Here is a 13,359-nt window from a genome sequence, read left to right as displayed (position 1 = left end):
TGGATTGAATCAAATCAATTTTGACTGATTATTGCATGTCAGAAACAATTATAATGACATGGTTCAGATTTGTTAAAGGGCTGAGAGCTTACACTTACACAATTCACCTTTTCATTTATATGTGGAAGTCAGAGTAGGTGGAAAAAGAGGTACTCAAAAGGCAAATAAATATAAGAATACAGTAAAAGTGTGGCCTGCACAAAAACAAAATAATTGCATGGAAAGTTCTATAATAAATTGTAAAAAAAAAAAAAAAAAACACAGACCACATTATTCTGGTTATATTTGCTCTGAGGTGCTAATTTATTAATTATTCATGTTATAATTTTATATCTCCCTTTGTCTGTAGAGAACTTCATGCTGTATTGCTTTAAAGGTGCTTATAGAAATAAAATAATCATTATAATTATTATTATTATTATTATTATTATTATTATTATTATTATTATTATTATTCCCAGATAGCCCAATTCTGCACCAATTCTGGCCTGAGGTCAGTGCTGCTGACACGTCTCAAAGTTGCTGGCTATCTGGATTATTCTTCTTCTTCTTGCTCTTCCTCTTCTTCTTCTTCTTCTTCTTCTTATTATTATTGCTGTTGTTGTTGTTGCTGTTGTATAACAATGGGCCTCATTCACAAAGCATGCATACGATGACATTTGATTGCAAACTGTATGTGGGAACGTTTCCACAAACATTTTGGCAGTCATCATTTTTTTCTTATCTGTATTTGTTCATGGCTGTTTCCTTATGCAAATCTCATGAACAGGATTGTGCAATTTACAGGCAGTTAGCATTCATCATTTCCTACACCTGGGATATGTACAAAAACAAAGGTCTGCACATCTGCCATGAATCCCTTTTTTTTTTCGTAAGAACATTTTTAAGAACAAAAGAAAAGTTTGGTGAATGAGGCCCAATAAGTGGGTTTTCTGTCCTTTTGTGGTTGTACAGTGCACCATTTGGCCTGTATGTATTGCAAAGTCACTACAGACCGTGAGCTATTTTATGTGAGATGTACAGTAGTTATGGAGGGGGAGCTGGTGTGAAATATTGACATGAGAGAATTTTAAAAGTAGGTCACAGAAGTACTAAGGGTCATAACTCTGACTGGTTGACCTGACAGTACTTTTCACAAAACATTAAGATGTTTAACTGTGCAAACGTTTGATCTGGTCACTGATCTGGCTCTGTCCACATTCATCATATGGACAGAGCAATTACAGAATCATCTCATGAGTACAGAGTTGAATGAAACTGACATGGTTTTCACCCACAGCTCTTCAGTTACCCCAGTAATAATGATAATGGATAACTGATTACATCAGTGCAAGCTGTTCTTGGTATCAATCCAATGGGAAATCTCAGTCCATTGTAAAGAGAGGCATTTGATGTAAATCAGCATAATCTAAAATACTTCTTGAAGTGAAAAGATTACCGGAACCAACGAAAATAAATTTGGCTATAATTTGCTTGATGACTCGTTGGTTCAGGTAATCCTTTTACTGCAAGAAGTACGAGTCAGATTACATCTAAAGTACGTTAAACGCTCAAAAAAGCAGAATTCAATTAATGTGCTGGAATAAAACTTGGCGCGAAGTAGTAAGAAAAGTAAGGGGAAGGACTTCTTAGCCCGGCGGCATCTTCCCCCATCTTACACAATGTGATTTTTTTTTCACAATGCTGATTCGATTAGTATTTTCAAAGGCTGCGCGGTTTCGGCGATTGCTCGATCAAAGGATAACACTTTTAGGGGTTATTTGCTGTCACTTGCATGCGGTATCAGTAGCTGTTGTGAGAGAGTTGACTGGTGTTACGTCACGCCCGCACAAACTGAGAAGTTGCGACTAACCAGGCGTGCAGTCATATGGGCACAGTGAGGGAGGATGCGGCGGTGGCTTTGAATCTCTCTGGAACTAATTCATGCTTAATGCACCGACCACCAAGTAAGTAAAATACTTATTGTTTGCAGTGAGCTGGGTACTTATCTAGTAGATAATATACTGCACCAGACACTTTAATTTGTATTTTAGAGCCATGTTACGTCAGAACATTATAATCAACAGGCACAGATAGATTTCTCTATGGCAGCCATTTAGATACATATGTCTCAAATGCAGTTGCTGGATCTAAAAAACATTTCTGAATAGCCTACAATACTGTCAAATTGCGCCATTGTCTGCTATCCTGTGTTGTATGTGAATTGAAAAGCGATTGTCTCATCTTGTTACATTTTGAAGATGATCTTAATGCAAGGCACTAATGATACATGTGGTCTGACTATAGTTGATTGGCTTACGTTCTCACAAAAATATGGAGAACTACACAGAATTGTCATAGTCCTCTTTTAACCTTCTAAATTAACAGTTGTATGCTCATTTTGGTTTTCCTGCCCACAAGCACTAGTTCCAAGCGACATTAATTAAGCTATATCCTTCGTTTAACTTTTTTTTTTTTTACAGTGTAAGCGCAGTTGCAGCGAAATGCATGGGCTTACATGCGAAACATTTTTATAGCCACCTTGTGTAAAATGCTTAATCAGTCAAGCCAGTTTTTGTGCGGAGAACAAAGAAATTGCGAGAAAACATGCTATTCACGCACCTGATATTTATTAATTATGTGTGTTACTTAACGACGAAATGTCGTCGAGATTTGTTCTTCAAATATTGGCATGAAAGTAATTATTTAATCTGGTGTATCAATGCGCTAAACACCTGCGGTATCATTATCTGTATTTTTCAAGTTTCTTGAGGAAATGATGAAGGCGTCCTCCCTACTCCCGTCGCGATTATTTACATGTCTGTTGTGCAAACAAGCCTCTCTCACTGTTGCTCTGGGCTCAGGGAACCAACCCCCCAAGGAAATAGGTCATGAAGTTGCAGTATGAATTCCAGTAGGACAACTTTTGCAAACTACTTCCCCAAGCCAATCACAGCCAAACAGGAATAAATGGGTAAATGCTGGTATAGAGGAGCAGTTCGGTCATATCCTACTCAACTCCGTGAAAAATAACAAGGATAGCTTGCCTTTGAATGTTTGAAAACCAGAGACTTATTTTCATACCTGGCTGCCAATGATTTCTCCGAGGATCAGAATAAGCTTTGTAAGTTTTCTTTTTATATCAAAGTTTTTTTTAAGATGTATGGGTGTAACACATTGCGTTAACATTCAGCAGAGCAACTGCTCTCAACATCTGCTGTGAAGATTGTTATGCAATCTTTAGTACATGCAAATGGGTTCTTGTAGTACAGAACATTCTCTCAGCTGGATGAGAAGAATGAAATTATTCAGGACATAGGTCAGCCTATTAAAACATTACTTATCAAGATAAATGGAGATAATTTCTCTTCCGTTAACCTGTATCCTGGTTCATACATAAGCAATGAACATGAGCAAGGTCTGATTAAAACACAGTTCAAATGCAATGGCTCCTTCATGACTGATCTGGTATGTGAAGAGTATTCATTCATATGACATAAGAGTGACACAAACTGTGAAAAGGCAGCGTCTGCAAAATAAATGCTGAACTGCTTGATTTCAAGTCTTTTTGTATCTGTACCTGTTGGCATAAGAAGGGCCCTTTTTTCAAATCAACAGACTGTTAACTTGAAATAAGGGCATCCACAGGTGACAAGATTGTCTAATTATGTAGTGGGTCTGTATGATTCTCTATGCATATGCAGCGATTCTACAGAATGGGATCGAGTCCACAGTGGAGAGACACAATGAGCATTATGCTCACAATGGGCCTCATTCACAAAACGTTTCTTAAATTATCCTTACTTTTGTTCTTAAGTGTTCCTACAAAAAAAAAATGACACGTGGAGACCTTTGTTTCTGTGCATATCCCAGGTGTATGAGATGATGAATGCTGCCTATTTGTAAATTCTACTTGCAATCCTGTTTATGTGATTAGCATAAGGGAATGACCATGAACAAATGTAGATAAGAAAAAAAGATGAATGCCAAAATGTTCTTGGCAACGTTCTTACCCACAGTTTACGACCAAATGTGATTGTACATGTTTTGTGAATGAGGCCCAATGTCATCACCGTATCAAACGTGATGTAATTTAGGTGATGTAGTGGTATAATCGTGTGACTTGTTTGCTGTTGGTTTTTGCCAAGGATGGTTTTTTCTTTGGAATATGTTGCCCATCCCATCCTCTCTGTGCTTCTGGTTTCCTTAGCAAAACAGGTCACATGGCAGAATAGTTCTTTTTCTCACCAACCTCCCCATAACTGTTTCTAAACCAATGCTATTGACCCAAAATGCTCAGCAGAGGCTCATCATTGGCTCTGAGGGGCACCTGCGAGACACTAGCTGAGTAAAACTCATCTCATTTATTTCCTGATTTGCTCTCAGGTCACGGGATGGCCAGCAAGCCCTTCCGGGCCACCTACATATGGAGTAGCATCATCAACCACCTTCAGTCGCAGGTGGAGGTAAAACGGAGGCGCCACAACCTCAAGTCCTACGATGACTGCTTCCTGGGCTCGGAGGCAGTGGAAGTCATCCTGGAACACATTAATCAGAACAGGTTTTTTGGAAATGATGAGATTCCCAGGGCAAAGGTGGTGCGTGTATGCCAGGCCCTCATGGAATGCAAGGTGTTTGAACCCGTGGGCACCAAAGTGTTTGGCAAGGAAAAGAAACAAGCCATATTTGAAGACAGTAGCTGCAGCCTGTACAGGTTCCTGAATGGACAGAGCCATGCCAAGAACAATCAAGAAAATGGATGCATTTCCCCTGTTGATCCTAGGATTATATACAGAACACATGCAAGACGGTAAAGTATTCCTAATATCTACAAATGGTGTTCTAGCCTGAAGAATCGGTTGTTGTGGTACAAAACCCCAACAAAATATAATTCAGTATATATCACCCCACCACCAAGGGAATATGTCATTGAGGTCAAATGTGGGTGAGAAAGGACATTCAGTTTCCCTGTGAAGGTGTAACTATCTGAGGCTGAGTGGAATGGGCTAGACAGTGGGCTTGTCCTATTGGTCAGCAGAGGAACTTGGAGAAAACAAAGCGCTATAAAACTGCCTATATAGCAGCCTCACAAAGTGATACACATCCCATTTTAGGAACTGTTTTGTAAATCAGATGCCTGTGTTTCAAACGCTTAACATCAGTTGGATCAGTTGATATAGGTACTAATCTAATCCTTGTGTAATATAATTAGCTCCCGAATTTAATGTATCCCTGTATGAGGGGTGTAGATTTGGCTAAACACAGACAAGGATGCTTTTTAATGCAAAGTAAGCATGTTGTGATTATGATAAAACAATGGGTTATGAACTTTTTGACTTTTATACCAAATTCTAGTGCTTTATAAGTAGATGCAATGTTTCTGAAATAAAAAGGCATGTTCTGTTTAAACAGAATAAATATGACACATTTTCTATTGGCAGAATTTATTACGTGTTCACTTTAATACTCAGTACTGGATGTATGGCCTTTATTCATATTACTTAATTGTTTTGGAGAAGCAAAAATATTTTTTGAGCAGCATAATAGTTTCATGATTGTCATATGTTTGCTGTAATCATTGGTTCTGACTTGAATTAATTTCCCTGTGACTCAATGCAAACCTGACTGTTTAAGAATCACAGTGTTCAATACTGAAATAGTTTTGGTTGTGAATTGGCAGGCAAGAAGAGCCAGTATATTTGAAATCCACACCTGTCAAAACTAGCCAGTCTTTGGATGACCTCCTGGGAAACAATGTGAATCCATCAAACATCCAACAGATGAAGATGAACCCGGGATTATCACAACCATGTAAGTTTGTGCTTTTCAGAGCTAAAAAAATTAACCTTAATCTCCTGACTGGTCTCTATTATCATCACTTCATTGCAACAAAGCAAGTGGAAAAGTTGAGTTTGAAGCATTTACAAAACCACAAATTAGATTGTAATGGCCATTAGGGAATGTTCAAGGTGGATTAAAATGGAATAACCACAACTATAAATAACCTTCTGAAATATTACTTTCTCAGTTTCTTGAATATGTTATTTCAACGGATTTGCAAGGGCTTACCTGTCAGACTAATTTAGCCAATTATAATTATCAGTGATCACTGGTAGTGTGGTACTCGGAAAACCTTTATGGAAATCCTTGGGCTGACCTTTTGGCTGATGGCTACTTGATCTTTCCTTCCTGCCCTGCAGTGGTGAATGAAGTATGGTGGGAGCAGACCGTCCTGAGGCTACTGCAGCTGGTAGAGCTCCCCCTGCTGGACAGCCTCTTGGAGAGCAGGGAAAGCCTTCAGCCTCCACTGCGCAGTATGGACAGTGACCCCGACTTGCTCTACACCAGCAACTACCTGGACCGGGAAATCCTGAAGGCCTTCAGTGACTCGCAGTATGTGCCAATTAGTTTTTCGGTCAATTCTTTTTTGTTGCATGGAGGCATGCTAATTGGCCTCTGCACAATGGCAGCTCTCTCACTCCATACAATGGTACAAAAAATGCACCTTTGACCCCGTGGTCTCAGAGCCACCCGGCACAGCTCAGGTCTGAACGTGCGCGCATGTCACCGTTACAGGGCTGACGGCTGGCTCTCGGCCGCGGTGGACTGCCTGGAGTTCCTGCCGGATCAGCTGGTGGTGGAGGTCAGCCGGGGCCTGCCCAAATGCACAGAGACCCCTCAGTGTAAGCGCCTGCTCTTCGAGGTCCTGGAGAAGCACTACAGCCAGCCCCACCACCCAGCCCTGCTCTCAGCCCGCCTGTTCGACGTCCACACCGGCATCGCGGACCTGCTGGGTAAGGGACACATTGTGCACTGGATACCCTGTTCGTTTTTCGGGGGGAGGGGCATCAGCCAAATTAGTTTTGAAATGTACGGGTACTAAATTATCGAAACTGTCATTTTCATTGTTCTAAACGGCAATACATTTCGACTTTCATATTTGATTATTTAAAATTAGTGGACATCACAGAATGTCTTTCCAGGCCCCTTTTGTTGCAAGTTTTATAATAGCAGGACAAGCCACTAAAACTGCTGGACATGCTTATGTAAATGTTTATTATAGATCTGGCTCTATGCACTGTTTATGGGACTTAGGCAGAGTCTTTTAGTACAGACAAATTCTGAAAAATATTACATTCTGTTCCATCTAGAGTAATTGCCTGTATAGTATATGGTAATAACTGGGGCAGAAGTGGAATGAAAATTGGTTCCTGTCTTCCTGAATGTGCATTGGAGTTGTTAAGACCCTTGATTGAGTGGGACCTTGAAATATCAGCAAACTTGAGCTCCCTAAGGAATAGGGTTGTTTTTATATCTGTTCTTCTGTGGGGCATAGTGCAGTGTTTAATCACTGTTAATCACAAATGTGACTTGCATCTGAAAGCATGTTCACCAGATGAATTTCTTAAGAAGAAACCAAACTAGATGTTGCCCAGATCCATGAATGGCCTTGTGAGTTAAAATTCTGTTCAGCACACTTTTTAATGTTAGGACAAGATAGTGTCAGTTGATACAGTAAAACTTAGTGACCATTGCCTAAACGAGGAAGAGATTCGATCCAGGCAGAGAGATGGTGATGTGGGTGGTATAATGTAGCCTTGTTAATGTTACGTGTTTGTCTCATGTCTGTCAGTGGTGGGATATTAGGAAGTCTGACTGAGCTCCTCCCTCTCCACCCACAACTCTTTGTAGCCTTTCAAACAAGCATCCATGAATGAAGGGCTTGTCTGTGTCATATGTTCGCTCTCAATGACAGCATACAGAGAGATAGCCATTTCTACTTTCGATTGCAGTGTACAGAGATAACTGTGTCCACTTTTGATTGCGGTGAACAGAGATAACTGTCCACTTTTGATTGCAGTGAGCAGATAACTTTCTACTTTTAATTGCAGTGAACTGAGATAAACTGTGCGCTTTTCATTGCAGTGTGCAGAGATGACTGCCCACTTTTGATTGCAGTGAACAGAGATAATTGTCCACTTCTGATTCCAGGGAACAGAAAGATAACCGTGTCCGCTTTCAATTGCAGTGAATGGGAAGATGGAGCAGGCTCTGGAGGCCTTGCAGCTGTGCCTGAATCTGCTGCACTCGCGCAACCAGGAGGAGCTGCGCAGGCTGCTGTCTTTCATGGCAGCGGCTGCAGACACCCGCGAGGTCCGACTGCACAAAGAGGTGAGGCCATGCGTGCAAGGGGTTAGCCGCTAGGCCGCCCGAGCCACCTGGTCAGTTCTGGATTTACATTCACCCAGCCTAGCGTGCTATTCCAACAGCGCAGACCATAGCTCTGTATGGGTCTTTTTTTTATACTTCAGAGCAAATAAATAGGATTCTGAATTTACATTACATGGGAATGTAAAAAAGAAGTCGTTTTTGTACACAAAAACATTTACGCACTGTGCAGTAACCTATGTATTTAATAGAAGAATATAGAGCCGTAATGCATTCTGCGTCTATTTCAGATTGAGAACAGGATGGCGGTGAAAAGGGCTTTCTCCAGAGCGATCGTCCACAGAAAACACCTGGCAAAGGGTAAAGTGGACCTCCTGGTGCTCTTTATGATGGACAATCATCGCGACGTCTTCAAGGTACTCTCACTCATTTTAATTGTTGATATAAACACAGAATTAGGCCTGCGCTCTGATATTAACGCTCGACGCATGATTCGGACAAAGTCTAAATCATAGTTGAAATCTTGTCATGTGCTGACTTGATAAGGAATAAAGTAAATAGCTTATTTCTGGGATCTTTCGGACGGTGCTTTCCCATACATTATTTATTCTTCACTATGCATGTGAGAAAGGATTGATGTGCACATCCCATTTTAGGCAGCCCCTTGAAATTAACCCTTTAAGTGCCCTTGTTGGATATTTATTTCTTGCCTCCTTTTACCACATAATAGAACTGCACTGTTTACACTGCGGAGGCTGCAGAGCCCAAGTCAAACAGTGGGCTTGAACATCAATGGAACATCATAAAGGATGCTCTTCTAGAGCAGTCTCTTTGGTCTGTTTACAGTATTCTTCCATTAAATTCTGTGGGACAGCATTTGAAGACAGGCATCTTTCTGCTGCATAGCAGTTTGGGGTATAAACAAGTCGATTCCTCTCCTTCTGTCCAATTAAATTTACCTGCTGCCTTTGGGGCAAAGAATTAGTCCTGGTTTTAGGGTCAGGTGACACTTGATAGGTTTCATGCTAGTCATTTTCTAAAGTTCTTGTCTTATCTTTTGCTCCAGATTCCAGGGTCTTTGCACAAATTGGTCAGTGATAAACTACAAAACATCACGAATGGGAAAAACCCGGATGACGCAACAGGTACGGCCCTATGGAAACCAACTGGTTCATTTGCCATGCGTAAAGCAGAACCATCAGCTATGTATATTTTGTAATTTTAGTCAGCATCAACAATGCAAGAGTTGAAAAGAGCACAGTGTGTTAGGAGCTACTGTGGGTCACCCTATTAAAGCGCTGTTCCAGTGTGAGGATGGGCCCAACAGTCTTTTATCTAATCTGAGGAACTGGCAGTGCCAGCTGTAGCATTGTCTAGGAAGGGAGGGAATCAGTTGGCTGGGATCACTGCGTCTGCAACCCCTGCTGGTCAGTCAGGTGCCCACAGTCTGGATTCTGAAGCTGCACATGAAATGTCTTCCTCTGACTCATGTCTGTGCAACATGTGCATGGACTGCATTTTGACACTATGTCTCAAAGCCAAGCTGGTCAGTGCTCTCCCAAATCGATAGCCAATCGATAGGCAATGAGTGAAGTTAGTGAATACAATTAAAAATTTGGAGAAAAATTTGGGGAAATGGGGAATAAAAACATAAAAAAGTCAGAATTTCTCATGAATGACAAGTGTTTTATCTATGGTCTTTTCAAGGTCCTTCCTTCTGTCAGCGAGTCACAGGAAAAGCATGCAGGGATAGCATTCAGAAAACCACGGAGGCCGAGCTGTTGGCACTACTCAGGACGATCCGTGAAAACCCAACACTGTCCGCCAAAGAGAAAAAACGCTTACTAGGGCAGTTTTACAAAGGCCATCCAGAAATTCTTGTACAGTATTTAGAAAATAGAATGTCTACTGTTGATGTATAATTGTACATGTTGTATATGTTGTATTTGTACCTGCTGTAAATGTTGTAAAGTGTTTTATGCAAAGATGTTAATGTGAAAAGACTTGAATAAATGTGTTTTTACTTGATTTGTACCCTGTGGACAGTGATCTATGGTCGTCTGTACCAAAAATTGTTCATATATATATACATTTTGAGTATTTGAAATAGAGCACATATATTTATCAGTCTTATTGGACTATGGGGATTGATATATTTCACACTTTTAAGGAAAGGTATGCAGCCTGTAGGAATCCTTTGGGTGATAGTTTCTTTACAAATCTATAAGCCTGCACCATTCCAGATGGAAAGCATAGATATAGACGCAAAGACTATTCTGCTTCACGTCTGTACAAAACATAGCGGTGAATGCAAAGGTTAAATGCAGAATTTTCTAAATATCTCAGTTCATGTCTGGAACTCAATTTGAGAATGGCCTTATTGACAGGGAGAGAAGGTGCTCTGTATCGTGAGCTGTACTGCTTATACAGCGCAGCATGAACACATTAGCCTTTCAACCGAGTCGAATGTCAGACAAATCTCACAATTCTCAACATATCTCGGATGACGGAGTGCCTATGCAATGCACATCGCTTGTCAGTATCAGGCAATTTCTAACACTGCAGCTGCAAAAGTAATGACTCCTGCAGCAGTAGTATAATGTCACACCTCCCCAGTGATTTATTAGTCAAAACTGTTTTAGATGTGGACATAAATATTAGAAAACTTTAGAAAATATAGAAAACTAATGCAGTAGTTTACATTGCCAACCACAAAATGGTTTAGTTTTCTCAGTCCAGCAAGGCACATTGTTTTTATGTTTCTACAAGAAACACTTGAACTGTATTCAACGATTTTGCCAGTGTGAGTTTTGTACGATGCTTAAACCAGCTGCTTAATAATTCTCATCTGGTCATATATGCATACATCATGCGCTCTTGGGCTGTTTTCATTACAAAAATTACTCAGTGATGATGGGAAATGAAGTCTATAGACACAGTAAAACTCTGTCCAAAGAAGAACTAGCGTCAGAAGCATTGGGAAATGAGCTAGCAAATGTAGGGAAAAAATCGGACTTAAAAAGGAGAACATTGAGGTTGGGGTCCCACGGGGTATTTGAATCTTGCCTGTAATTTGCAACTCAATGGATCAGATTTTAAGAGAAGCCCTGCTTTCACATTTGATTCTACTTTCTAAAATCCCTCCTGTGATCATTTCAGGATCAAGGGCAGGAATGCTGGTGTGCTGTGGACTGGTTCTGAGGTGTAAATCTGCCTGGCTGCTCGGTGGAATGATCTAGTGTAATTTAGAGAGTAATAAATTCAAAGGCCCTACATTTCCCCCATGCAAAACACAGAAAGATTTAGCATTTCAGGGCTAGCATGTCAGGGATAGTTATGCCTTGCGTCTGTGTGTGTGCGTGCGCTCGTGTAAGTTAATACCCACTGTGCAAGCCCAAGAATGTGTGCAGACAATGAGATATTCTTCTACCATTCGCAGCATTTATACATTGGGTTTTGAGCACTAAAATGCTGCACTCTTGTCCTACGGCCTTAAGGTCATTATCGCTGTTCAGCCTGTTTCTGCATAAATAGGTACATAGAAAGAACCCACAATTAAAAAAATATGTATGCAAATGGACAGGTTGAGCTGTGCGTGCAAGCTGTAAGGAGGCTGTTTGAGTCTGTGCTGTTGCCCCTCAGCCAATCAATTTGCTCCACCATGCCCTAAGTCACCAGGCTCTTTTTCCTGTAGCCAAGATACTAGTCCGTTCTGCTGCAGGGCAAGATGCCGCTGAGCCCCGGAATGTTCCAGCAGTGGGCCCTGAGCATTGTCAAGGTAGCTGTATTTACCCCTGAAGTGATGGGCAAACCTTACATCCCTTATAGTCTGGTGTGCGATACCAGCTTGCCTTCAGAATGATTTCCATTTTAATCCTGCAATTGACATACGCAAATTCCTGAGGAGAGTTGTGGAGTTTACAAATACTTTCCGGGCCAACTGCATAACGCATTCTGTACATTATGTAAATTATGTTATGCTTTTTCAGTGTAGGGCTTGCTATAGTAACTGAACAGCTGAGTCAGGTTGCAACCACTTTCGGTGCCTGTCAGATGCCCAAGATTTCAAGTGGATTGGGGGGTTTTCTTTATGGTAATGTATACATGGTAATATATGAATTTATTTATTATAAGCCATGTTTAACCTGAAGAATAATTACAACTCAGTCAACTGGTCCACACACCTATATTCTAAATATAACTTGGTATAATGCCAGGGATATTGCTGACTGTGAATTTCTATGTCTCTAAAATGCCTAGTTATCGTATAAATCCACATTTAGTAAATCTGAACACCAACAAGCCACAAAAATGCATTTAAATATACCGGTCAGCTAAAGAAAAATTAATTCTCGCAGGATTCATGCACACGGAAAGTTCACCTGAAACCTACATTCAATCTGAAAAGCAATTTCTTAAAATAAATTTCATGAAATGGCAAGTGTTGATTGTCTAAACATGACGTGAATTTGTTTGCCATTACTGTTTGCACTGTATTCCTGTTTTAAGCAGTGTTTAACAGTGTTTTATAAGCAGAAAACGGCATAGGATGCTCACTGGGTAGTACAGATCTGGTTAATGTAAAAGTATCCCCCCTCTCTCTGTTCCTATGCTTCCCTGTCTCTGTTTCTCTATCTCTCTCCACTTACCTCAAAACCCATAGTAATGTTTAACAGACCTGGAATTATCATCTTCTTTTCAAAGATTTGTTTCAGCTATGGCTTTGAAACAAAGATGGCTTTTTCTTGCAGTGATATCAAATGCCTGATTAATTTTCGTGGGGTATATAAAGAAAAAGTTGTACTTTTTGTGTTATTTGCAAAACCAAAGCACCTTTTTTAATCTATACTAGACCTTAAAAATTAGCAGGGGGGCACTTTTACACAGTACTGTACATAAAGCAGCAATGCCCCCTTGTGGTAACTCCTACAACTGCACTCTTATCTTTGCCCAGTGTTGTGTCTTATTGAAAAAAATCTGTTTTCATTAATCAAAAAAACCTTTCTTTCCTTTTTTGAAAACTCATTTTGGGTACTGATTAAAACAATATTTACAGCAGAGTTGTTATGAGGTATATGATAATGATTTACATTCGTTTTCAGTAAGATGGTTCCAAAATACTGACACTGATAAATGGCCTTCAAATTGGAATGGATGCTGGCTTTCGGGAAAAAAATATTTGTGTCACAAAATCAGATTTGTCTCTAGCCC

The 13,359-nt window shown here is 40.3% G+C and overlaps 1 protein-coding gene across 2 annotated transcripts; it reads left to right on the top strand.

The window, feature by feature from the left end:
• Positions 1 to 1,750: 1,750 nt before the first annotated feature.
• Positions 1,751 to 10,176, top strand: LOC135255255 (DEP domain-containing protein 7-like). 2 transcript variants are annotated; one of them, XM_064336161.1, is made up of 9 exons: positions 1,751 to 1,946; positions 4,366 to 4,789; positions 5,660 to 5,790; positions 6,180 to 6,372; positions 6,556 to 6,773; positions 8,009 to 8,151; positions 8,439 to 8,564; positions 9,215 to 9,293; positions 9,856 to 10,176. In XM_064336161.1, exons 1-9 carry the CDS (start codon positions 1,868 to 1,870, stop codon positions 10,068 to 10,070), a joined length of 1,608 nt encoding a protein of 535 aa, XP_064192231.1. In that variant the 5' UTR covers positions 1,751 to 1,867; the 3' UTR covers positions 10,071 to 10,176. The 2 variants fall into 2 exon arrangements, with proteins under 2 accessions (XP_064192231.1, XP_064192232.1); XM_064336162.1 differs by lacking the exon at positions 1,751 to 1,946 and adding an exon at positions 2,688 to 3,103.
• Positions 10,177 to 13,359: the final 3,183 nt, after the last annotated feature.

The sequence above is a fragment of the Anguilla rostrata genome, chromosome 5, assembly GCF_018555375.3.
Source record: "Anguilla rostrata isolate EN2019 chromosome 5, ASM1855537v3, whole genome shotgun sequence".
Lineage (NCBI taxonomy): Eukaryota > Metazoa > Chordata > Actinopteri > Anguilliformes > Anguillidae > Anguilla > Anguilla rostrata.
Note: the sequence above shows the minus strand (reverse complement) of the source record. Positions and strands in the feature narration are given on the sequence as shown.

Coding starts and splice junctions, on each gene's coding strand:
- LOC135255255 (XM_064336161.1), top strand. CDS start 1,868: ATGGGCACAGTGAGGGAGGATGCGGCGGTGGCTTTGAATCTCTCTGGA. Junction 6,373..6,555: donor AAGGCCTTCAGTGACTCGCA/GTATGTGCCAAT, acceptor TCACCGTTACAG/GGCTGACGGCTGGCTCTCGG. Junction 8,152..8,438: donor AGGTCCGACTGCACAAAGAG/GTGAGGCCATGC, acceptor CGTCTATTTCAG/ATTGAGAACAGGATGGCGGT.